Below are 26315 nucleotides of genomic sequence, written 5' to 3'. Positions count from 1 at the left end.
TCCTTGGTGGAACTCTTTCAAAAACCTGTAACTCCTACCTCCTCTTTTACATAGCAATGGCATTCCCTTTTACAAATAGTCTTGGAAGTGTTCGGTGCATGCTAAGTGGAAACAGGAAAAAATATGTTAAGTCCCTGTAAAAGCAAAATTACTAGTGATTCGGTTGAGAGTGCAATAGCATGTACGCATGCTCTTGTGCAACGAATGCTTGTAAAGAAAAGTTTGTGTCTCTTCTTTGAATACCAGTAATGAAAGCAGATGGGGTAAGATGCGACTGTGCAGTTAAAATGAGTACCACACAGTTCCAGTATAGCCTTGCAGCAATGTTACCATTTTGATCGCGTTATTGATAGATGAAACAAAAGACGTGTGCCAGTTTTCTGTCCACTAAATGCAACTGAAAAGTGCTTTTGCCCATCCTGTACAATGGATGGTTTTATACGTGTTTTTATAAGACATCTTTTCTTTGAAAATGTCACAGCACTTGGAGTAGTCAGTTTATTTCTGTAGCATGTGCTGTCTAGATTTTTGTATATGCAGTCTTTGAAATACATGTGTTTCCACTTAGAGAAAACAAATTCAGGTACACATAATTTTTGGGCAGATTTGATCAGATGGTGCGGTGGGGGGTGGGAACTGTTACGGTGGTACTACATGGAGGCTACCACTGGGATGTGCTGTGCTGCCGTGCTGGGTGTTAAAGCTGTCTATGCCAGTAAGATCCTCAAAGGGAGAACAGAAGCATAAATTGGCCTTCCCTTGTTGATGCATTCACCTCTTTCCTTCCTTTTTCTCAGGGGATCATTTCCTGACTCGATCCTCGCTGATGCATAGAGTCTAATTTTGAGTAAAGGTCCAGAAGTCAGCATTGTTAGCCTTCTGTATCTGTTCCTTTTCGATGCTGTAGTGCTTGCTTTCTTGTGTCATTCTTGAGTGGTGACTTGCGTGTAACCAGCCCACGTGTTCTTAAACTAGTATGTTTCAGCATTTAGCCAAGTGCTCTTAGGGCATTACTAATTCTGCACTCACATGTTTAAAGCTTATCAGTTTCTGTATGCTTTGTTAGGCATGAACAAATACCTCTGAAGTGGAGACTAACCGTAATTAATGCACTTTCTCCTTTACCTTTTGGCCTGACAAGTCTCTGAAAACACAGCTTGGCATGTAATGCAGCTCTTGGCTGTGTACTGCTATGGCAGTGAGGCAAATGGGAGGGAGAATGTCTCTGCTTGCCCTATGTGCTTACTTTTCACCATGTGAAATGTCTGTAAAATGCTACTGAAAGAGTTTCATGTTCTATTCTTTCCTTTTTTTCACCTGAAGAATTAATAAACGAGTAAACATTGAGAGCAATTGGTAAATGTATGCCAGGTACTCTGTACAGCAGCTGGCTTTTCTGAAGAACTGTGAAACACAAGTTGTGGAATATGGATTGTAGCCCTGCTGCTCCTGTGGGCTATGCCCTGCGGTGAAGTGTAGCTCAGATGTTATCACACGTTGATCTGCTTGCTGTGTGACAGGTTCAGGACAGGTAGAAACAATAGCCTCTTTCAAAGCAACTGGGGAAGAGACCTGTGTAAGCAGGAGATGAGTGGACATCTGGAGGCTCAGGCTGGAGGCGAGAGGCTGGGGTCCAAGCATCATACTGCAGCCATCATTGTGACATCTGGCTGTCAATTACAGACATGCACAGTGTCCTGTCCTTCCTACTCCATGTTAGAGACAGAAAAGCCTGCATGTCTGCTTCTTAGCAGCTGTGGTTCACCTTAAGACACTTAGGTATTAATTTTATGTTAATGTACTGTGCTTATAAATAGGGGTGGTGAAACACCGACAGAGCACCAGTTTTTCCATGCATGCCACGGGAGTGGCAGCCTCTAACAAACAGCTGGAGTGGTAATGGTTTTGGCCACTGTCGTTAAGTGGTTGTGACTGGGAGGTGGAGTGTTTTGAAGAAACCAGACTCCTCAAAGTTCTCTTCTCAGAGATTAGGTATTCTTGCCTTTTGTAACTAAGAACTGATCTTTGGACAGTACTGTAGTCTTTCCAAGAAATAGTGGCTGGGACTAATACTGTGTGTTATGTTAATAGGGTGAACAGATGGTGCATGTGACATTTTGTATCATCTTCCAGCCCTTCACAGCTCCTGAAATGATAGTGCTGTCTGTGGGCAAAAGGGTCTCTGCTCTTTATCCATTTCCTAATTTATTTATCACAGAGTACTGGAGTATCATATATTTGTGGCGAAGTAAGGGAAGATGGTATTTCCTAGGTATATACTGTAAGTTAGCTTTTCTGTGCCATTTAGGCAAATATAAGGAGAGTTTTTAAAAGCACAAGGTTTGGGTGTGTTTTTTTAAAATGGGAATGGCAGGAATCTGGCTTGTCTTTGGCTGAACCACTGGTTACCCCAGTGCATGCCCTGGAGAGACATTATTCAAGATATAAGATCAGTCTTACTACAGTATTGTGGCATAACGCAAATAAGTATGTAAGACTCTTCAGGTGTGACTCTACATAACTTATATGGGGGGAAAGATGTCTGTGATGCATTGCTTCAGAAAATAGTGTTTTCCGTAGGAAATACGCATTTCCACTTGAGTTAATGTATTTTGGGGGGGATTGTTTTCTTTCAGGCATTTGTGGAGGCTCAGAACAAGCTTACAGTACCCTTTCTCGAGCAGTGTCCTGTCAGAGGACTGTTCAAAGAACGAATGACTGAACTCTACGATTATCCTAAGTACAGTTGCCACTTCAAGAAAGGAAAAAGGTATGTGAGGAATGTCTTTGTAGGTGGTGATGAATGTGAAGCAAGTCAAAAGCAACTACTAGTTAGGAAAACAAATTATAAATTATATTTGTATTTATTCCTTTATAATTGGGAAGTAGGAAAAGTAAGCCAATGTTAATACATATGGTTGCATGATGCAGAGCACAAGATGCTTGACTGTCTCCAGTTCTCAGTCATATTATCTTCTTGTGCTTTTGTCATCTTTTCTTTTTTATAGGAAGAACTGTGAGTTTCTAAAAACTCAGACAACTTTGTAGACTAACTGTTGTAGAAGTAAATCTTTGAGGAGTTCCTTTCAGGGTTGGTTACTGTCAATATAGTTAAAGGCCTGAAAACATCCTGCAAACAGCACAAGTCTGTTATGCACATGTTGTTCTAAATATTGACTAAAATACTGCTCTTATGTTGGACATACTTTGAGAGCTGGAAGGATTTTTGTTTAGTCATAGCCAGTGAAAAGCAATGGGAATTCCCTTGTGAAAAACGTCTCCTGTATCTGCAGGGGATAGGGGAAAAATCATTTGGAGGAATTAAGGCAACTGATGCAAAAAGATCTGTCTTCTAAGAAACAAAGAAATCCTATATTCCAATACCTAGTCTACTTATATCCCTGTTTTAATTCTGTGGCTAGGTAAAGAGATGGTGCTTCTGTGGCTTACCTAAGGTCTGGAGACTGCAGCTGCTACTCAGTTTTATGTGACCCGTTTCAGGAACACTAGCAATTTCCTAGAGAAAGGGAGTAAAGGGATGAAACTGCTGATTAACTTAGTAACATCTAAAGATTGTTTTAGCAGTTGAAAAAGAGGTAGTGCAACCAACCAGCCATTCTTAATCATGGGAAACACAAATAGTCTTTTTCAGTATTTTCAATTTGTTTGATCCTTGTTGAGTGAGCACCCAGATATGCCAGGTATGTTTTCACTGTCATCCACAGGAAGGAGCAGAAGATGTCTCATTGCCTTAAGATTTCTGCCAGGTATTGAGGGAGATCTGCTATTCTTTAGTTATCTGTCCTATGCTGTGAGGAGAGTGTGGATACTTGTTACTAAGGGAGGGAAAGTCTGTACTGTGTGGGGTTTTTTTAAAGTATATTGTGGGGAGTGAACCCAAGCTAATGTTGATTTAAGTTGTCACTGATATGGCACAGCATCTCAATGTATAGAGGAGGTGTGAGGTTTAAAGCCAGAAGCAGTGGAGCTGTTTAGGGCAGTGTTGCATCCGGGGAAGTAAGCCTTGTTGAGCAAGTCAGGCAAAGCTTATTAGTTTGTATGTGATGCTCATGCAGATGTAGCTATGCTGAATCTGATTCTGGAGCAGGCCTGGTCAGTGACTGCTCTGGATTCTGTGACAGATTCTCCCTGTGCAGTGCAAACATGCCTGGATGTGGTTATCTTCAATGCTGATAAGGCTTGATGTTGCAGAAGGGCTCATGTCAGTGATGAATATAGTCTTCACTAGAGATAAAAAGTCTTAATTTGATGCAGCTGACTGTCCTCCAGGAAGAATGTTTATGCCAAGAGCTTCATGTGCTTTAATTTATGACACTTTGATTTTAATAGATGTCTTTTTAGTTTTTCTGAGTGTTACTCTATTTCTTGGCACGTGCTGAACTTAAATCACAGTGGTTTAAAAATCATACCAAAACCCATATATTATGGCATTTGAGGGGATCAAGAGGGCTCTACCAAGTTAAGTAACACTTAGTAAGGGGCGGGGGGAGGAACTATTCTATTTGAAGAGCTATCTAAACTTCCCATGATGCTTAGAAATTCTTAAATTTAATTACTCAAGTTTCTGTCAAAGAATACCTGCTAAAGGACAGTGTCTGAAGAGCTATTCTGTAGAATCTGCAGCAAGGAAGAGTGCCCAGGGAGGTGCTGTGCCTGTCACATTGTTTGACCTTTGCTTCCCAGCTTATTACCCAGCCTTGCAGAGGTGAAATTGGCTAGAAAATGCATGGTCAAATTACAGAAAATTATGTATCTCTTTCTTCTGTTCCTTTGAATCTTTCAATTTTTGTCACTCACTGAACCATTATTGTTAGTATTTGAATGTATTACTTGTTCAGACTGTTAGCTAGGCCTTTGTGAGTATAGTTCCCCCTTCCGGGTTTACCAGGTTCCCGTGCTTGTATCCAAGTACTGGATAGTCTTAGGGAATGTGTGAATTTATGTTTAGGTTTGAACGTTACCCCATAAATTCCCCTGTTACCCCAGCTGAAGCTGCTATTTGATTTCTTAAGTCACAAGTTTGTGTAGTAAAACTCGGAAGTCCTATGAAGGAAGAAAAGTGTAGTACCTATGAATTGCATAGAATGCCATTACTAATTTCTTTGTGCTCTGTAGTGTCTTCTGATGTGAAGAGTATCCCTCACTAAAGAGAATTCTGTAATTCTCTATTCCTACAACTTTTTCAAAACACACAGAGTTTTACGGACATTGGGAAATACAGATGAAAAAATTTCAGTTCTGTTTCATTTGAACATCTGTCAGCCACCTGACACAGACTGAAAGCAGCTATATGAATGACAAAGCTTAGAACATAGGGGATGGGAACTTGTGCCAATACTAGTAACAGAGAAGATGCTAAGGCTGCCAGAGCTGTTTAACATAGACAGTTATGTAGAGTTTGTAGTATACTTAGCTTTGTTTGAAACGCACTGTGGCAAATACAGCTTTATTTTTAAAAGATGTTTTGGATGCATCCTACAGTCTCCTCTATACAATCTGTATCACATTGGGATGAGATTCCTCTCATTTTTAGAGGCCTAGAAATTGGTGTCTGGGCTTCTCTGTACTAAGGGGGAAACAAAGGCACCTACAAAGGATGGTTAAATCCCTGATGGCCACAGGGGAAGCCATGATTCCTGCTCTACTGTGAAGCTTGTGTTTCCCTTGTATATTTACCTGTCTTTTATTCACTTCCTGACAATCTCATACAAGTTTTTATTCCTTGCCTAACTGAAAATCTGAGTTCTTCCTACTTATTTTTCCCTCTTGTGTTCTTTTAGGTATTTTCACTTCTACAATACAGGACTGCAGAACCAGCGAGTTTTATATGTACAAGACTCCTTGGATGCTGATGCCAAAGTTTTTCTTGATCCAAATAAGCTTTCTGATGATGGCACTGTGGCTTTACAAGGTTAGTGAGACAGCAGTTCCTGCTGAATAAGTCTGCATCTTCAGCAGAAGTTGGAAATGGTTTCCAGCTCTTCACCTATACAAGTATGGCTAGAGCAGCTTGTTTCAATCAAAGTAGACACAATAGCCATATGTGGATTTGTATAGTGTTTCAGAAGAACACCTGTAAATCTACATTGTATTCACAATTAACTTGGTTCAGTTTCTCAATGTCTTTTTTCACAACTCTGTAACAGGTTTCCATTGAAATATGAACAGATCGTGAGGCTGTCCATAGCAAGGAAGAAATGTTTATGTATTTATATTGACTAATTCTCTTAAAATTATATTTTGTATCTTTAACACAAGCCAGCAAGTTGAAGTAAGAGACTGTGAAGGAACGAAGCATTAACTTTTATGAGAATCACAAAATTACTTGTGTTCACTAGGGCTTTAACTTGTGTTAGCTGTCTGTTTCCCCACTCCCTATTGGCTTATTGTAGAAGCAAGACTCTTGGACCTAGAAGTCCTTTAAGTCTGTTCAAGACCAGTTGATAAAAACAGAGGACAGAATTAGTGGATGCTTCTTTAAGTGTGACCTAGTTGAAAAGAATCAATATGGCTCTTTTTAGTGAGAAGTCCTGCCTTAAACTGTGGACATAAGGAATTGGGTTCATATAATCTTTCTGTATTTCTAAAAAGCTTATGACAAAGTCTCTTTCCAAATGCACTTAGAGAAACAACAGCCATGGAACAAGAGGGGAGACTCCTGGTGTTGATAAATAATTGATTTAAAGGCAGGGACAGGAATAACTGATCGGCTCTCAAAGTGGAAATCACCAGTAGAGTTCTGTCAGGGATTATGCTAGGACTTGCACTGTTCAGTACGTTCATATATATTAGAAAAAGGAGTGAGCGGTGAGGTGGCAGAGTTTGGCGCCGATACAGAGTTATTCCAGGTAAAGGCTGAAGAATGACTGTGAAGAGCTGCAGGAAGACCTTAGCGATAGTGAGTAGGCAATAAATTAACAGGTAAAAGTCTCTGTGCAGATAAATTAAGTGATGCACAGGGGACAAACAATCCTAACCTCATTTGTAGATGGATGAATTTGTGAATGGATGGAATGGACTCTGAGCTGACCATGACCACTTGGGAAAAATTCTTGGGCTGTCATAGATAGTTCCATGAAAATGTCAGCCTGGTTCTTGGTAGCAGCCAAACTAGCACATCAAATGTCAGAAATGATTAAGAAGGAAATAGAGAACAAAACAGAAAACACCATTACATTAGCAATCCAGGGGTTTATACAGTAGCATTGAATATTAAATATAGTTCCTGTCCCCTCAGCTCAAAGCAGGCTCTGAAATACAGTTCAGAGGAGGGCAGTAGGAACAATAAAGGGTATTGAGCAAAGGTCAGAAACAATTGAGTGTGCCCAGATCAATCAGCTTGGAAAAGGGACAGTTTAGCAGGGATATAACAGAGGTTTATGGAATCATTTGTGGCATGCGGTAGCATGGAGAGAGTGAACAGGGATTGGTTAGTCAACATTTTTTCTATTACAAGAATAAGGGGATATCAAATGAAGGCAGTGGGAGTCGAGTCCAAAGCAAACAAAAGAAGGTGATGGCTCATACCAGAAGAAGTAGATTTGTAGAACCCCTTACCAATGGATGTTGGTGGTGCAAAAAAACTTACTGTGGGTTTAAAGGGAAGCTGCACAAGGTCAAGGAGCAGGGAAGCATTGAGGATTATTAACCAACTACTTCATGGAAAAGAAATCTTCCTAAGCTAAAAATGCTCAGAGGTTGTAAGAATATTTGAGGGAAATATTACATGTGCTTGCGCTGTCCTTACTCTTGTAGGCATCTCCTTGTGACTACTCCTGAGGACAGCTAAGTGGAATCTTGTTCTGAATCAGAATGGCCACTCTTACGTTCTTATGGGGGAGAATATGTTAGGGTGGCACAGTGGTGTGTCTCAAACCTATGATTTCTATGAATGCAACTTTTTTGTGTGTTTTTTTTCAGTAGTTACTTTCAGGTCTGTACAGGCCTATGATAATTCAATCTCTTCACTTGAGTTGAATTGCAAGAGCGAATTTGATCCTTATCAACTATGATGGAAGCTATTCTGAATTTTTTTTCAGAATGTTTTCCTCACAGTTTGGATAGAGTAACCTATATATCAGAGGTCTTAGCTGAGAATAGTAGTGATTAATCCATTTGTGTGCTAGTGGCAAATTTTTACAGTTACTTCAGTTTTCATGGCTTTGCAGGGTCTAGTTTTCATTGACTCCTATATTGAAGTGGTATTTGCTTTATTTCAGGATGCATTGCTTGCATCTCAATTTCTGTTGACTTCTTTGGTACTGTGTCTCGCTTAAAATCTCACTTTAAGTTCTCTACCTGTGTGCATCTTCAGTCTCCACCTCTTCCCCGCAAACTCAGGGAAGCAGAATAATTATTACTCAAATCATAATTCAGATGTTGGGCATAAGTGATGTTACTGAACATAGTTACTGAGTATGCATGCCTGAACTCAGATCTGTGAACTACTTGAGAAGTCCACAGAGACTGGAAGAGTGCTGCGAATCCCAAATGATAGCAGATGTAGTTGCTTGCACAGTCTTTTAGAAAATAAACCCTCTTCTTTCAGGGTTTGGTGAAGACAGTTCTTTTAACTACTTTCCCAATTTCACCTCTCTTTTGCTGGGATTTGGCTAGTGTGTAGTAAATAATAAAAAGCTGTGTGGCAAAATAACAAACACTTTTTTTTGAAAATATTGATTCCTTGTGCTGGTTCATTCTTCATCTTGTTTGGTTCCAATTTCCTAGGTTATGCATTCAGTGAAGACGGTGAATACTTTGCATATGGCCTCAGTTCTAGTGGCTCTGATTGGGTTACTATCAAGTTTATGAAAGTAGAAGGTCCTGAGGATCTTCCAGATACACTGGAGAGAGTTAAATTCAGTTGCATGGCATGGACCCATGATGGAAAAGGCATGTTCTATAACTGCTATCCAAATCAAGATGGGAAAAGTGATGGTAAGTATGGCTGTACGAATTGCATGCTATATGGAAGCAAAATGACCTTTTCAGTAAACTGGTGCAACAAATAATTAGCTCTACCTGTTTATACTGAAATAACTAGCTATACTAGTTTATACAATTAGATATCAGATTATGTCTTGTATGACCAAAGGCCATACTCAGTTAGTGTGAGTATCCTCTTGTCTGCCTGTCCCTGTCTTTCTCTTAAAAGTCTGCTGCTCCTTTTCTTTTTCTCTGCAATGATTTACTTAGCTTTCATACAGGGTGTTACTGGCTGGAATTTGATGTCTGGTGACAGCTTACTTAGATCTCTTCCCCTTATGCATTTGTGTGGGCATAGGTGAACTGGCTTGGGAGGTTGACCTGATGAATAGCAATCTGGGGCATAAGGTTTTTGTTACTCAACCAAATTAATTCATCTGTGGTTCACAGCACAGCAATATAAAATGTTTATGCTAGCAAAACTCAAGGAGCAGCACACAAAGTGGAATAAATTGCTGAGGAGCGTCAATAGGGAAGGAATTTAGCAGCTCTCATAATAAGGCAGTGCTACTGAGAAGTTTCTTCTGGAGCTGTGCTCTTTGTTAAACCTTGGAGAGAGCCTGAATTTTTCCTCTGTGTTTCTTTTGCAGCCTATCATTTTGCCAAACTCACAAGTTAGATACCCACCTTGTATTTTTTACTTTTAAACATGTTTGTAGTTCAGAAGCTGAAGTGTTGGAAAATGTTGCAAGAACAAAATTAAAAAAAAAATAAAAATCAAGTAGCACCTCATGCAGTGCTTTAAAATACTTTTTTTATTTTCAGCAAATGGAAGTATGAAGGTTTCTAGGAATGTTAACTAGCAATAAATCTCCCCTTAGTTGCCCAGGGTGAAATGGGAGCAAAAACATCATTAGAGGGTGGCAGGGATTGTTATTTTTCTTTGCTTGCTTAGTATTTCTAGAAAGCAAAGCTTGAAATGATAAATCTTCACATTTGAAGAATGTATTATGAGCAATAAAAGGAAAGGGTAACTGTTTGAACGGGTTTGCAGTGTGGCTTGAAATTTTTTTTTGTTTTGGAGGGGGGTGTTTGTTTGGAGGGGAATGATTGTAGACTGGAACCATTCATAGTTCTCTCTGCTGAATTACTCTTCGCTTTTATATGCAAAGGGATACATAAGTTTCTAAGGGTTTTATTTGATTGTTGTTGGATTTCTTTGAGAACTAATTGGTTTAAATATCTGCAATTCACTAGGCACTGAGACCTCCACTAATCTGCACCAAAAGCTGCATTATCATGTATTAGGAACTAACCAGTCAGAAGATATCCTATGTGCTGAATTTCCCGATGAACCAAAATGGATGGGTGGAGCTGAGGTATGATAAACACCATGAAACTTGTCATCATTATGTTCAATTTTTCAGATTCTAACAACTGGTAGTAGGTATAAAGTGGAAAACATTTTGTTAAAAGAATGCTTTTTATTAGTGTTGCAGAGTTGACCATTGAACTAAGAATCATTGATTGAGAATTGCTGAAAATAAGACTGTCTAGTTTGCTTTAAATCAGTCCTCGAGCTTGTAATGACACAATCACATAATGACATAATCACATTGAGGACATTATGCCTGATGTACGTTCCAGGACAGAGAAGCATCATTTGATGGACAATGTGTCACTGTTTTTGTTTCTTCTTAGTCAGTGTTGAGCCCCAGCCTTCACTTCCTGCGCAAAAAGCTTATTTCAATAATCAACATGTCTGGATATTCCCTGCCATGTATTTATTTTGTTTATGTTTGTTTTAGCGATGTCTTTCCTGAAAATGAAATATGCCTATTCTACTTACTTGAAGGATGGAGACATACAGGTTAAAAGCTGTTAAAAGTCTCCCACCCTGCACACAGTATTAAGCTTCCCTACAACAAGTTTTATCAGCGCAAATGTGGTGTGGACTGTGTTATTGGAGATGGAACAAGTGACTGCTAGAATTGATTTCTTAAGCTTGTTTTGTTGAACTACCACTATATTGTGCAAAGTCCCAGTGAACCAAAATGATGGGTAACCATGCTCTGTTCTTCCTTACATTAATGATTCAAAAGATGCTAAGTTTTGTAATTAATGTGTGTTTTATTTTTTATATTAGATTTAACAGTGCTTTATTGAGTGCAATGTTCTAAGCGCTGTTGGAATGTAGTGTGGTTATTCTGTTTATCAGGGAACTGACATTTTTCCAGTGGATAAAAACCTGTTGTAATTCTTTGTACTCTCCTAGCTACTATGTTTAATCAGTACATTTTGTTTCTATACAGGGTCTCTCTTGATCTGACACTTTTGATAAATATGAAATGTTGTTACCCTGATTTGGGGTATTCGGTTCCTAGAACTACTTTTCCCTGAGAATACCTCTTTTTAAAAATTCGATCATCAGTCTGTGCTCACTTTTCAACACATCAACCCATGAAAATGTTGGGGGTTTCTTTTCTGTGGGCTGCCAGAAAAGAAAGGTTCTTTCAAAGAATTTGAACAGTGGGACTCAAAATGGGACAGTGAGTGAGAATGTGAAAGGCTCCCAAGCAAAGTGGCCACACTGAGCTTTCTCTATACAAATCAGACTTATCTGTAGGTTCTGTGAATAAACAGAACCTTTTTTTACATAATCTCATCTATTCATGAAACATACCTTTAACAACTGACCTGAATATACGTGTAAACGTGCAAATAGGGCTTTGGAATTTTTTTACTGTTCAAAAGTAGTCAGTTCTGTTGGGTTTAACTGGCAATAAAATGGAATTTGGAAATCATTATCCTTATTTTTCCCTAGTTCCGTAAATAAATGGGCTTTCTGTTGGTGACAGATGTCTTGTAGTGATGTATCCACTGATTCACATGAGTGATGCATATTATTATTATGGCTTTGCAGTGTCGTGAGCTAAACTACCCATGTTGTTGTGAAGGCAAATTAGTTTTCTGTGGGGGAGGGCTGTTGCAGTCTGATTCATTAGACTATACAGCTTTTTAGGGTAGTGAAAGTTTGCAGTCTCAGATGGTATTAAATCCCATGGAAACGATATTTTCCTTATTGGGTGTAGAGGTACATTTGTCTTATAGGTAGCAAAATCTTCTTTGAGGTAGTAGCACACTAACAGAGCCTTTTCTTATTGAAGTTGAAGAAGCAGGGCTGGAGCATTTCAAGATCAGAAATACAGAACTGAGTATGAGGAGGACCATGGAAGAGAATTCATAGTACAGTGCTTGTAGTGAGTAGCAAAGAGTTTGCCTGGCCAGGGTGCAGAGAAGCAGCCATCCCGCATCTCCTGGCTCTTCTAGTGTGAAAGAAAAGCTTGAGGCAGCCTTAAATGTAAAAGTAGTATCTTTTTTTCTGATACCAAATGTCTCAGGTAATTTTTGTGATTAATGAGACTATATAGCCTTTATATTAAATGATCAAAAGGTCTTTGGGGTGGGAAGAAGGAACTGGTAGTAATAACTCTTGCTGCAGAATAGGAAAATAATAGAATGTAGTGCAGCTACCGGTTCGGAAGCCACTGGAATTGAAACAGCCCCATAAGTACTGGGAAAGTGGGGAGGGCGGTGAATAGAGAAACACCTCACTACTGTGGGTTCTTGTTTAATAATTCTGTGTTGCTGCTTATGACCATTTTCTTGACCTCTAGGAGGCATAAACTTCCACAGATATTGGTATTTAAGAAGAAATGCTATTTTAAGGAGGAGTGGTAAAGCAGAGATCCACCTTGGTAAATAATCATGAGCTTATCTAAGTGAAAGTACTTTAAAACAGCTGATATTCTGGGGTTGTGCTGTGAGCTCCAGCTGTAAAATGTGGCTCTGTCATCCTGATACTAATGACAAATGGTCTTTAATGGTCAGGAAGAAACATTGCTGCAATTAAAAAAAACCCAAACCAATGCAATTGCAAAATGTGTTTTCATCCTTGTGCAATAGGTCAAAAATCTTCTTTTCAGGCCATTCAAACAAGTTTTCTGGTCAATTTTTTTGAAGTATGTGTTTGAGAAAGTGGAAGACCACAAAGTAATGGGGGGAAAATTAAAATATCTTTAGTAAAAATCAAATTATGTGGCTTATTGGCACTGTCCTGAATATTCTTACTTGGTACTAATACGCTGCTCCAGATCTTAAAATACAGCTTTGCACAGCTCAGCATTTTATGAAAGTCTGCTTTCATGCATTCCTGTCAGATTAATAAACAATTTTTTTTTATTTTACAGGGCCTTGCTGGGCCAACTAGGTAGAGACATTTGGGTTCTCTTATGTTTTATACAAGCTCCAGTAAAGACAGTTGGACTATGGTGTGGGTGGTCTAGTCTCAACTACCAAACCTTTCTCTATAAGTGGGGGCAAAACTTGAACTTCCATACTCAGGTTTAGAGCAGAATTAGCAGGTCTTGCAACCGTTGGGTCCAGGGAGAGAAATACCTTACTTGCAAATGAAAGGCACCTGGCAAGAAGATCCTTCAGAGACTGCAAAAGTAAAAATGTTGCCATGATACTGCAAAAAAAAAATTAGTAATCTCAGGTCCACTGTAGGGAGTCAGTGTGGTGTGTGTTTTCAATGGAGAAAAGAAACTTGGTCACCGATTAGGACAAAAGAGGGTTGTGTAAAATTTTGTCAGCTTAATATATTTACAAGACAATGTGCAAGAAAATAGCTTCAGGTTTTTTTCCTCATTACGCATTCGCCACCAGCCCCAAGTATGCTTGATTTAAACAAAATCTGTGCTGCTGAAAATGGTGTTGGCATAGAAATATAGATTCATTTCCAACTCCTCGCTTGAATGGATTGCTTGTGAGGAAAAAAAATCTGTTTGTTGTTAGTCAGATATAGAAGTTTTGAAAAAATCATAGAGTAGAATCATAGAATAGTTTGGGTTGGAAGGGACTTTTAAAGGTCATCTAGTCCAACATCCCTGCAATGAGCAGGGACATCTTCAACTAGTGCAGGATGCTCAGAGCCCCATCCAGCCTGACCTTGAATGTTTCCAGGGATGGGGCATCTACCACCTCTCTGGGCAAACTGTTCCAGTGTTTCACCACCCTTGTTGTAAACTATTTCTTCCTTATATCTAGTCTAAATCTACCCTCTTTTGGTTTAAAACCATTACACCTTGTCCTATCGCAAGAGGCCCTGCTAAAAAGTCTGTCCCCATCTTTCTTATAAGCCCCCTTTAAGTACTGAAAGGCTGCAATAAGGTCTCCCTGAAGCCTTCTCTTCTGCAGGCTGAATAACCCCAACTCTCTCAGCCTTTCCTCACAGGAGAGGTGTTCCATTCCTCTGATCATTTTTGTGGCCCTCCTCTGGACCCGCTCCAACAGGTCCATGTCTTTCCTGTCCTGAGGGCTCCAGAGCTGGGAGTAGAGGGACAGAATCACCTTCCTCGACCTGCTGGCCACGCTTCTTTTGATGCAGCCCAGGATATGGTTGGCCCTCTGGGCTGCTAGTGCACATTGTCAGCTCATGTCCAGCTTTTCATCCACCAGTACCCCCAAGTCCTTCACAGGGCTGCTCTCAATCCCTTCATCCCCCAGCCTGTATTGATACAGGGGGTTGCCCTGACCCAGGTGCAGGAGCCTGCACTTGGCCTTGTTGGACCTCATGAGGTTCACACAGGCCTGCTTCTTGAGCTTGTCCAGGTCCCTCTGGATGGCATCCCTTCTCTCAGGGGTGTCAACCACACCACTCAGCTTGGTGCCATCTGCAAACTTGCTGAGGGTGCACTCGATCCCACTGTCTGTGTCACTGATGAAGGTATTAAACAGTAGTGGTCCCACTGTAGACCCCTGAGGGACACCACTTGTCACTGATCTCCATCTGGACATTGAACCGTTGACCACTACCCTCTGGATGCGACCATCCAACTGATTCCTCATCCACTGAACAGTCCACCCATCAAATCCGTATCTCCAATTTAGAGAGAAGGATGTTGTGGGGGACTGTGTGAAAGGCCTTACAGAAGTCTAGATAGATGACATCTGTAGCTCTTCCCTTGTCCACTGATGTAGTCACTCCATCATAGAAGGTCATTTAGGTTGGTCAGGCAGGACTTGTCCTTAGTGAAGCCATGCTGGTTGTCTTGAATCCCCTCCCTGTCCTCCATGAGCCTTAGCATAGCTTCTAGGATGATCTGTTCCATAATCTTCCCAGGCGCAGAGGTGAGGCCGACAGGTTGGTTGTTCCCAGGGTCCTCCTTTCTACCCTTTTTAAAAGTGCGTGCCACGTTTCCTTTTTTCCAGTCACCAGGGACTTCACTTGACTGCCATGACTTTTCCAATATCATGGAGAGTGGCTTGGCAACTACAGCAGCCAATTCCCTTGGGACTCTGGATGCATCTTGTCAGGTCCCATAGACTTATGTATGTTCAGGTTCCTCAAGTGGTCACGAACCTGATCTTCTCTTACAGTGGGAGGGACTTTGCTCCACCAGTCCACATCTTGTGGTCCATCCACTTGAGAGGTGCAGGAAGAGAGGTTGCCAGTGAAGACTGAGGCAAAGAAGTTGTTGAGTACCTCAGCCTTCTCCTCGTCCATTGTTACTAGTTTGCCAGCCTTGCTCATCGAGGGGGTACCCTTTCTTTGACCTTCCTGTTCTGGCTGACGTACCTGTAGAAGCCCTTATTATTCTTTGCATCCCTTGCCAAGTTCAGCTCCATCTGCACCTTGGTCTTCCTGACTCCATCTGTATACAACTGGGCAGTGTCCCTATAATCTTGACAGGATACCTATCCTTGCTTCTACTGCCTGTGCATTTCCTTCTTTCCCTTTAGTTTGACCAGCAGGTCTCTTGTCTTCCTTTAAAAAAAAAAAAAAAAAAAAAAAGAGGCTATCAAATCTTTTCATTAGTCTAGAAAAAGCATATGTATTTCTGGTACAGATTCTAGGATGGTGGGGGAGTTGAGAAGAGCAGGGATGGAGTTTATTTGAATAACATCCCAGTAGAGGGCAGTCTGGTATGAAGATTTTTAAAACCTTGGCAATGTCATAGCTAGTCTCAGAAAAGAGGAGTTTCCCATGCTTCCATGCTATTTAAGTGGCATGTTCTTGCTTCCTTTCCAGACGCATAGAGCATATCTCTCTTTCACAGCCAGACTGTTATTCTCAAAGTTAAACAATAAGTTATATAAGAGCCTTTCACAGTTGGTAGTGTTAAAAGTCCCTACAGTACTGGCAGGAAAGTAAACAGGAGAGAATGGAGGGGGTGGGGGGAACCCTCCCATACCAATTCTGCCAGCAGTAAAACAAGTACAATTTTTCATGTTGTTGTCTAACAAACACAGTGCATAGTCCTTGAATTGACAATAAATTTCTTTTTTTTAATGTTTAGAGCTGTCAGTTAACATCAGTGCTTCTCAACCAGGAAGGTGATCTTGCAAATGAAATTCAGAGCACAGAGGAGTAAGCTGTGACAGATGTGTGCTGGCTATGGTGTGTTTTCACTGCAGGAACGTGGAAGTGCAGCATCCACAGAGGAAGAGGGAGCACCATGAAGGGGAAGGGCTCAAAACGTTGTCAGTTTGCTCAAGTGAGACTCGCTGCTGGATTAAACAGGGACGTGAGAATTTTTCTTAAGCCTTATACTACCTTTTGTCAAGGCTGAATCTGGAATAGAAGCCTACTATGAATATCTTTTTTCAGCCCTGGCAATATGTCTGGAGAATTTTGCCATTAAGAAACAGGCAGGCGATCTTTCTGGCTGCACATGGGGCTATGGTAGATGGTAATCTGTTACATAGCCAAGTTCCTGATGCTTTGGTGCTTTCATTGCACTCAGAAGCAAGCTGAAAGCCACAGGAAAAATCATGTGTGATGTTTGTCTGCCACCTCAGAAGGCTACTGATTTTACTTTGTGCTAGATTTAAGAAAGAGAATGTATGTAAATATGCACGTACATATTGCTGTGTTGTTCTTCTGAACAAGGCTATCTCGTGTCCTGTTATAATTGAAACAGGCATAAGCACAATGATCTAGGGTCAAAGTCCCAGTTCTCTGGCTTTGGTAGGTCTCCTTCAACCCCAGGCTTAGCAGAGGCTGAGAAGGATATGGCCAGAATAGAAATGCTTTTTATACCAGCACATTGTGTCTGAAATGAAAGAATAAAAACCTGCCCAGAATAAGAAAATTTAATTAATGCCCAAAGCTATTTTTCTAACCTGAGGAATGGATGGAGAGAGCAGATCAGCATGTTGTTTTTACATGTAATCAGTCCATGTCCTGCGTAGGGTATGTATGTCAGGCCTGCTCCTCACAATGTAGTAAGTGGTTTCTGTTGGACCTGATCCTGAAATTATGCATTCCTGTGATCAACCATCATTAGGTCTTCAAAATCTAGTTGATTAAACAAGTATGATGCAAATGGAAAACAAAACAAAGCATTTGTAGCGTTAGAGTACCAGCTTCAGAGGCCTTGGATTGTGCAGACAGTCCCAAGAGGTTGCTTAGTGAAGGGGAGTTCTTGCCCCAGTTCTCATCTTCTCATAAGACTGCTAAAACCTAAAATGTGATACAAGCTATATGCAAGCATCAGTGACTTTCTAGCACCACTGCAAAGATAATGTCAGAACATAGCGGTATGTTCCTTTCATTACAACCTGCTGCCCCCCCCCCCCCCCCCCCCCAAGAACCCCTTCAAGATCATTTTACCATGTGAAAAACTGTTTCCTGTTCTAGGAAAGGAAACAGCCTTGCTTTTTCTAATAGTTAATAAAAGCGGAATTTGAAAGGCTGGGACACTACAGTGTGGGTTCTTGACTTTGTCATCATGCAAGCAGAACTTTGCGGCACAGGAGCACATGCACATCTATGACATTAGAACATTTGAGGCTGTTCAGACAGCCTAATTGCTCTCACCTTTTACTGACCAAGTATTTCGGCAGTTTCTATAGGAATTTTTACATTTTTCTCTGTAGAAGGCTTGTGTTTTGTGGTTTTTGTGTTCAGTATTTTACTTTATTCATCTGATACGAAACTTTAAAATATTGATGCATAATGCAAGGCAGGGAATTTCTGCATCAATCTGAAATGTCTCTTCCATGTAGATTCTTCTTGGTCAAATCATATTCAAGTTCAGTGGTGTTATGCAAAAATCTTTGTGTGGCATGTACCTAAAGTTTAGGAAGTAACCGCTGTCATCAGTCTGTTTTATTGTCATGGCTGGGTACATTCCTAAATGAATATTTAAAAAAAAATTCAGTCACTCTGGGTAGTTTTAAACTGTTATATACATAGCATATAGTGAAAATTGTAGGAGTTTTAAAATGCAGCTTATTGATCCTATGAGTTTTTAATTCCTAGTTAATTAATGCCATGCATCACATGGTTGCATCTTTGTTGCCACCCATCTTGCCTTCTCTGGGTGGTTTGATCTTCCCATGACTGGGTACATGGAGTCCAGTTATTAATTTGACCATTTGGCTTTATTTGAAAGCTTTGATTCTGTCTGTGATTTTGTGAGCTTTGATTTTTTTGTATTTGATTCATTTGCTCTGTTTCATTGGAAATGCATTAGATAGCAATGACAATTGCCTTGTTCCATATGCAAAGGACGCTAGTGTATGAAGAGCAGTAGTTTGTAAAATAATTGCAGATGCAGATCAGCTTGTAAGTTGTAATAGTGTTAATGTCTGCAGTTAAAGGAGAATTCGGTTTATCTTTTCCTCAACACAAGCATATTATCTAATAACTGAATTTTACTTATTTAATTTTTTAATATCTTGTTATGCAGAAAAAATTGTACAGTGATTAAGTTTTTTCCAATTTGATAATAAAAAGGGCAAAGGTCATAAAACTTTTAATTGGTTAGCTTAAAAAGGAATGATGTGTGTATATAGTTGCCTTATAATAATACTCTGCACTCAAAGGGCCCTTGTTTTTGAACTAAAAATAGAGAGCTCTTCCTTATCCTGAATCTTGCAGTGGTGACTACCCAGGTAGTATTCAAGGATCTATCATTAATATTCACTGGGGTTGCTGTCATGCACTTTTACTTGGAAGCAAAGCACTTTAATGTCTCTCCTATTGACATTTTAGTTGAGGAGTAATACATGAAGCCAGGAAGTCTGAAAACTCAACAGTCTTCTGTTCATTCTTTTTTTGTTTAATTATGTATGAATTTTTGGTCTGAAATGTGCTGCTAGTAGGCAAAATATTTAACTTCACTTTTGCTGTGGATCCTCATAGGTGGTTACTGCTATTATAAATGCAGAACTTACAGCCCTTTGGGGTTCCGTATATGGCTTGTATGATGAATTAACTGTATTTTGTAATGAAAGAAAAAAATAAGTAGTTGGAAAGCTCCTTTTAGTAATTAGGCTTTAAATAGTTTTTCTTCTTTTGATATCCATTGATTTATTGAAGTTACAGGTAAACCATTTAATCTCTTAATGTTTTTCTAAGCAGTGATTACTTTTCATCAAAATGGAGAGAACAGGTAACATTGAAACAAAATTGCAAGTAAAAAAAACAAAAAATACTCCACTGTAAACCAAAACTTCTCTATAAAGATTTTACTTCGAAGGGTTTGATCCTTGGAAGACTAAATAGAATAGTACTTGTGAGCACAACTATTGTAATGATACTTCTGTATGTTTGTATGGTGTAAAGATGGTCACAGCAAATATTTCAGAAATAACGGATCTAATAAATTCAAAATTGCCAGGCAGCTGAATGGCAGCAGTGAAACTACAAACTATATACCAACATCAGCTCTTTGAAATAATCCTTCCTTTACTAGTGCTGAGTTGGGGATTAGTGGTGTGTTACACCAATAATAAAGTTGTTATGCTGAAGAGTTTTAAAACCTCCAGTCGCAAGACTACAGGATTTCTTCTGTCCTATTTTGACAGGACCTAAATGTCATTTTAAGATGTTCAATTGCTTTATAACCTCCTTACCTTTTACCAGTGGGTGGTTTTTTAAATGATAGAAAGTATTTTAATGAGAGAAATGTGCACTGACTAGCATTCCAGATATCTCAGAAATTCTTGAGATGTGTTTCCTTTTCAGCGTGGATGTGGGAAACCAGTTCTGACATTACAACTGTCTCCCTTATGCCGAACCATGAATGCATTCTAAGATTTGAGTGAAGTGCTGGTATGAAATTTCAGTTCATAAGTTTGTGGGCCAAGAGCAAGCATTGCAGTTCAGCTCATGAGGATGATGTAGCAGCGTAAGAATAACCCAAATGATAGCTGGGAAATCCTATTGCCTTTTGCCATTCTGAAACTCAGACTCTTGTCTGTTTACAATATTGAAGAGTCAGTGGCATTCAGGCAGTGATTATGCAGTCGCCAGTACTGCCATCTGAGCTGCCTTAAGCAATCTCTGCCCCTGTTATTCATGTTTCTAGCTGCTTGGTGCAGTGTGTTAGCTCAGCCATTTGTGCAACTGCACAGTGAACTGACTGAGATACTAATCTAGCAGAGGGACTTTTTCTTTTATTCTTTTTCTTTTTTGTTGTGGTTTTTTTTCTTTTTTTTTTCCCCTCCAGGATTCTTCTTTGTTTTGTTCTCTTTTTTTCCTGGATTCTTCTTTTTTTTTCTTTTCCTTATTTTTACTTTTTGTTGGATTTTTTTTTTTAACATGCTATTTTTTCAGTTGGATCAGCTCCCCAGTCTGGTTTACCACACAAATGGTAAACGCTTGTATTGGCATGACTAGGGGAATGAACTTGCATGGATCAAGCAATCATAGCAGTAGGAAGAGCTAGAGGTGGAGACCACATAAGTTGGTACTGCTGCCAATATTTGCTCATCAAACTGTAACTTTGCAATATGGATGTCTAAATCTGCAGTATAATACTGAACATTTTAGCATGCTGCAGTGAACAGTGTCTTGTCCTGTTTCTGTCAAACTCCTTTGGGTATAGAACTCACTGATGTAAGAATAGTTTTAGTGATAGAGACAGACCTAATTGGCATCCCACCAGCAATGTGCTTTGGGAATTCCTGCTTCAAATTAAACATAAACTGCTATCAACTCTTCAGTAGTCCAGCTGGGAATGTGGAAGGAAAAACTCATTAGATGTACTCAGATGTGCTGTCATCAGAGGTTCTGAATTGCCCTTGCAACAACATTATCAGAAATTTGCAAATAAGTTTTCTTTCTTGGGTAAAGTGAGCAGTCTTCTGTTAACCGTTAACTCACAGCATCAAAGAACAAATTTGTGTGGGTTCTGACTGTGCCTGAAAGAATTTTGTGTGTCATACTCTTGAGTTTAACTGAAATTTATATTTGTGTATACCACTTGCAATTATTTAACATGTTTTATGAGTTGGTGAGGAAAAGAAGGAAACTTGGTGCTTTTACAAGTATGAACAGTTGTTTAAGCAGCGTAGTGCAGTCACTAGTTTAATTAAAACTGATACCTGCACTTAATGTTTGTCAAAAACACTGAAGATGCTTCTTTCAAAAAAGGTCACCTAATCTTGGTTTCCATTTCTGGATATACTCCCATCTTGGAAAGAGCAGGCAAAATGTCTCAATTTTGCAGGCTGCCCTGTTAAAGCTATCTTAGCTGTTTCATATAATGTGGGTGTTTTGGTGTAGTAGGAATCCTAGGTCCTTTTCTAATTGCCTTGTGAGCTTTCAGCTGTATGGACTTTTTTTAGTGGTATAATTAGTTGTTGACAAAATGCTTGTAAAAAATACAACTTGGAAACACTCATTTGGGGATTTTGGGGTTTTTTTTTCAGGAATGTTTGGTCATTGAGGGGGTTATTTTTGTTAGCTTTCATATACTGAGATTTGGCTCTGTGTTCCACTTAGTTCCCTTCTTGTGTCTTCAAAACTGTGGATCTGTTTGAATAGCAGTATAGTTAGGGCTAATTCTTCTGAAATTTATTTTGCGTAACTACTTCTACAGATATTTTGCACAATTGATGTTATGAATATTAACCAAAGTAAATCTAAGAAGTAATTATAATATATGAATAAGAATTTTTTGAACATGTGTTTAGGGCCAAATGGAAAGTTTGCAAAACTCAGATTCATATTTTGTGACTAGAGATTTAAATTTCCATGAGAAATTGTCATATAAGGATGTGGACAGGAAACAGCCTTCTGTATCAGCTGTTAATAAAACATCTAAATCTGGTAATTTTGGAATATGCTCAAAACAGCTCAGTCAGGAGAGGGAAACTTTAAGTTGATGACTTCCTGTTACGTCCTGCCTTTCCTTGATGGACTTGCAGTTTCAAAAGCTTTGCCAGGAAACAGGGCCTGTTTGCAAAGCCTGAGCAGAAAGAAGGATTCATTGATGACTTCATGTACCAGTAGACACCATTTTGGAAATTTTATCCTGTGTGTACATGCATGTGCAAAGGCAAACCAAGAAGCTTCATCGGAAAATTTGTAATGTGGTTGTAGCTTATAATGTTCATTTAATAGCAGCATTAGATTTTTGTGTGTGTAAACCTAATGTAAATGGCAAAAATGAAAAGTGTCATTTAGTTTGCCACAGTAAGCAGAAGTACCCTTAAAATTACCAGCTTGGATGGTTTCTAAGAAATTTCATACTGCTTTGTGACAGAAAACACACCTTATTAATTCCATCACTTGAGAACTTGAGGGAAAATCTGCTGTGAAGACTGTCATTCAGACTGACTAAGCTGCCAGCCTTTTTTCACCTCTGAGATGGACTTTTAGCAGATAGCTTTAGAAGCTCACTGGAGTAAGGCAGCCAGAAATCCAAAGCTAAATTACCACTTGGGTCATTTTCTCTGTTGTATGTCATACTGTGAATAACAGTATTAAGTAGGTGAGTATTCAGCTTTTTCTTTTAAAAAATAGATTGACAGAGCAGCTATGCAGAGCAAGCATGTTTGCCGTATGCCAAGTGCCAACTTGATGGTTTTCAGTGTCCTGCTGTTTTGAGCAACTAAATTTTGGTTTTCCCATTCAAACAAAAGGTATTGTTCTGATTAAACTCTACTGCTCTGTACATAGTACTGTGATGGCCTGTGTAGAGGTGTGCATGCATCAGCAAAATGATCCTACAGGGTTTAATTCATCAAGAGTGTGATCTGGAGTGGTTTGATAAACCTGGGTTTCGGCATATCTAAGGTATTCACAGACTCAAACACTGACCATGTTGGGATTGCTGGAGAGAGGAAGCACGGTGAGGAGACCTCCTTGTGTAGAGGAGGCAGCAGTCAGTTTATGTAGACCTGTAAGATGCACTGAGGGCCCATTTTCAGAAGTTAGTGTGACAAACTCTTTTCTATAGGTTCAGTTTAGCTGACAGGTTACACAGTAAAAAAAGGAGTGCTTACACAGGGATCAAAATAAAGACTTGACTGAGATAAATGCCTCTTTCACTTAAGTATTAGCAGTTTCAGCAGCACAGTTTTTCCTTTGATCAATGAGCAAGTGCAGTCCTGGTACATCTCTGCATCTCTTAAAATACCTGAATTAATATGTCTATCCCAAATTGCTGGTTTTCAATGAGATACATGTTGCTGATCCTTCTCATGTCACTGCTGGGCTACATTTATATCCATAGGATTTGGGGAAGGGGAGGTAAATTTCCTTTTGCATGGAATTGATACCTTGATAAAGGAGTTTGGAAGTTCAAGTTCAGAAGTTTTGACTTCATCTTCACAAGAAACTCTTAAGGTTTTTTTTGGACAAAAGCCACTGGTTGCTCCGTTGTGTCTTTACAAAGATGGCTAAGTTAGCAAATACTCTTGCACAATTTAACATTGGATTTGAATGCTGACATTATAATCATTGACTAGAGAGAAACTGGACACTGCATCACCAGAGGTGGCTGCCTCATAGTTTTTTGAGAAATTTCTACTGAGCTACATAAAGCTATGTTTTAATTGATGTAGGAGAGTTCTTTTTGAGTACTGTAGTTCAGTAGGACCCTGGCAATCCAGTTGATCACAGGACTAAACAGTGCTTTATATTCAACATAAGGGATTCAATTAAACTTCTCCATGTTGAAGGCATTGACTGTGAGGTACTTTTAATGTGGTTTGTGGGTTTGGTGGGGTTTTGGTTTTTTGGTTTTCTTTTCTTTTGGGTTTTTTTTTTCCTTCTTGCCAGCAGGTTGTAGTTTTAGACTGTTTATACTGAGTCCATTCTTAGTTACTGAAATGTCAGGTTAGTGCTGTACATTAGTTGTTCTGTTGGGCTTGCATGGCAAAGTTTTGGTACCTGGGGGGCTGTAGGGGTGGCTTCTGTGAGAAGAGTCCAGGGCTGCCCCCATGTCAGACAGAGCCAATGCCAGCTGGCTCCAAGATGGACCCGCCGCTGCCCAAAGCTGAGTCCATCAGCGATGCTGGTAGTGCCTCTGTGATAACATATTTAAGAAAGGGCAAAAAGTGCTGCACAACAACTGTGAGAGAAGAGTGAGAATATGTGAGAGAAACAACCCTGCAGACACCATTGTCAGTGAAGAAGGAGGGGGAGGAGGTGCTCCAGGCACTAGAGCAGAGATTCCCCTGCAGCCCATGGAGAAGACCATGCTGAAGCAGGTTGTCCTCCTGCAGCCCATGGAGGTCCGCGGTGGAGCAGATATCCACCCTGACTCATTTAGACACCTTTTTAACTGGAATACTTTTAATAATCATAAACTTTCTTTTTTTAATTCATGGTGGGAATAAACAGATAATGCTGTTCAGTTTTGATCTCCTGAAATGTCAGCACACTATACTTATGTTATTTGTTGATGTAAGCTACGAGTGGGGGTTCTTGGTGAGTTCTCATATTCCATACATGTCTGTTCACTCTACTAACTGTAGCATCAATTTATTTTTTTGCTAGGGGTTTAGGGACTAACTCTTCAAGCTGGATTTTTTTTTTCCAGAGGATGAATTGACTTTGATATTTCTGTAACTTCTTACAGGTATCGGATGATGGTCGATATGTTTTGCTGTCTATCCGAGAAGGGTGTGATCCAGTGAACAGACTGTGGTACTGTGATCTACAGACAGAGTCTCAGGGTATATCAGGTATGTGTTTTCTTGCTTTGTAAGTTTTGCTTCGTTTTAGACAATGTAAGACTTGAAATACTTATGTCTAAATATATATATTTAAATATGTGCATTACTTAACCTCCTCTCTTTTTTTCTAATGCAGAGATTATGAGAAAATATGCACTGCTTCTGCTAACATTCCATTTTCTGTTATGTATCAGTAGATGGAAAACTCCATTCTTAGTTCTGTAGTTTGTTTAAAAGGTCACAAGGAAAAACTAAGATAAGCAGCCTTACCAGTATGTGTTCCATTTCTTTCTGCACTACTAGTACTTTTCCATGTTTAATTTTTTTTTACATTTTAAAAATTCATGTGTCTCCCTTTAAGCTCTGATCTCCCTGTTTTTTTAAAAATGTACCTGGTTTATAGGTAACATTTTTTTCTCCATATAGTACTAAGAAACAAACAAAATCCTCTAATATTTTAGTAATATAACTTTTCTTTGTAGCATCATTATTATTACAGTAGAAGTATCTACTCATATTTCAAATACATGTTCATGAACTGCTCCTTCCTTGCCTTCTCATTGGATTAGCCTTTGGCTTTTGTGTATTTGGCTTTTTAGCCTCAATGGTATGGGCTTGAAAATATGGTACGTTACTCCATGTGGCTATTGTTGATGGTTGGCATAGTTAGTTGTTTTACTGATTAGTGGTTTTATATTTCCAGAGTATTGGATTATTGAAATCTGTTCCTCAATATGTGCTTTGCATAGAACACAACTTAGCTCTTTTTGATTCTTTGCAGCTTCTGTCTTCAAAAACTTCGGAAACAGAATAAATACTGCAGTAGCTCCTTGTTAGATATTGGATCTCAAGAAACTTGTTCTCTTGCCCATAAACAGAATATTTGAGGCTTATGAGCGTGATTAGAACTGATAGGAGCTCTGCAATATGGGGTGTATAGCTTTGTTTCTCCCTACCTTTATTATACTACATGGTTGTGTGGTCTTCCCTTAGTTCATCAACAAGTTTTAGTACAATATTTTGAATTTTGGTGAGTTAAGTGTTAGTGATGATAGTTAACAGTTTTATACTCCTTTCTGGGGGATTATTAATTTTGTTCTGTGGGCATGTCACTCTCTCCTTTTATGAAGGATATTTCTTAATTACTTCTAAACTTGTCTTGGACAACTGATTAGTTGTGTAATGTCCTCTTGAATGTAGAAAATGGCAGGCCTAAGCAAAATTATTACAGATGCTTTCCATCCAACATTCTTACAAACATAAAACTGTTTAGTACAGTGAAGCATTTTCATAAATGATAAATTGCATTCAAGTTGACACTTTTCAGCTAGAGATAGAATACATAAAAAGCATAGCTCTCCTCCCATATTCACGCTCCCATTTATAGA

The 26315-nt window shown here is 39.3% G+C and overlaps 1 protein-coding gene across 1 annotated transcript in view; it reads left to right on the top strand.

Annotated features, from left to right (window-relative positions):
- The window catches only part of PREP (prolyl endopeptidase), a 110783-nt gene that overhangs the window by 6279 nt on the left and 78189 nt on the right, over positions 1-26315 (top strand). The window contains exons 3-7 of the mRNA XM_075498468.1: positions 2637-2770; positions 5802-5932; positions 8749-8958; positions 10204-10325; positions 24831-24936. Of these exons, the coding sequence (XP_075354583.1) occupies positions 2637-2770; positions 5802-5932; positions 8749-8958; positions 10204-10325; positions 24831-24936 (703 nt within the window). The remainder of the gene's footprint in view (positions 1-2636; positions 2771-5801; positions 5933-8748; positions 8959-10203; positions 10326-24830; positions 24937-26315) is intronic.

Source organism: Mycteria americana, chromosome 3 (genome assembly GCF_035582795.1).
Source record: "Mycteria americana isolate JAX WOST 10 ecotype Jacksonville Zoo and Gardens chromosome 3, USCA_MyAme_1.0, whole genome shotgun sequence".
Classification (NCBI taxonomy): Eukaryota; Metazoa; Chordata; class Aves; order Ciconiiformes; family Ciconiidae; genus Mycteria; species Mycteria americana.
Note: the sequence above shows the minus strand (reverse complement) of the source record. Positions and strands in the feature narration are given on the sequence as shown.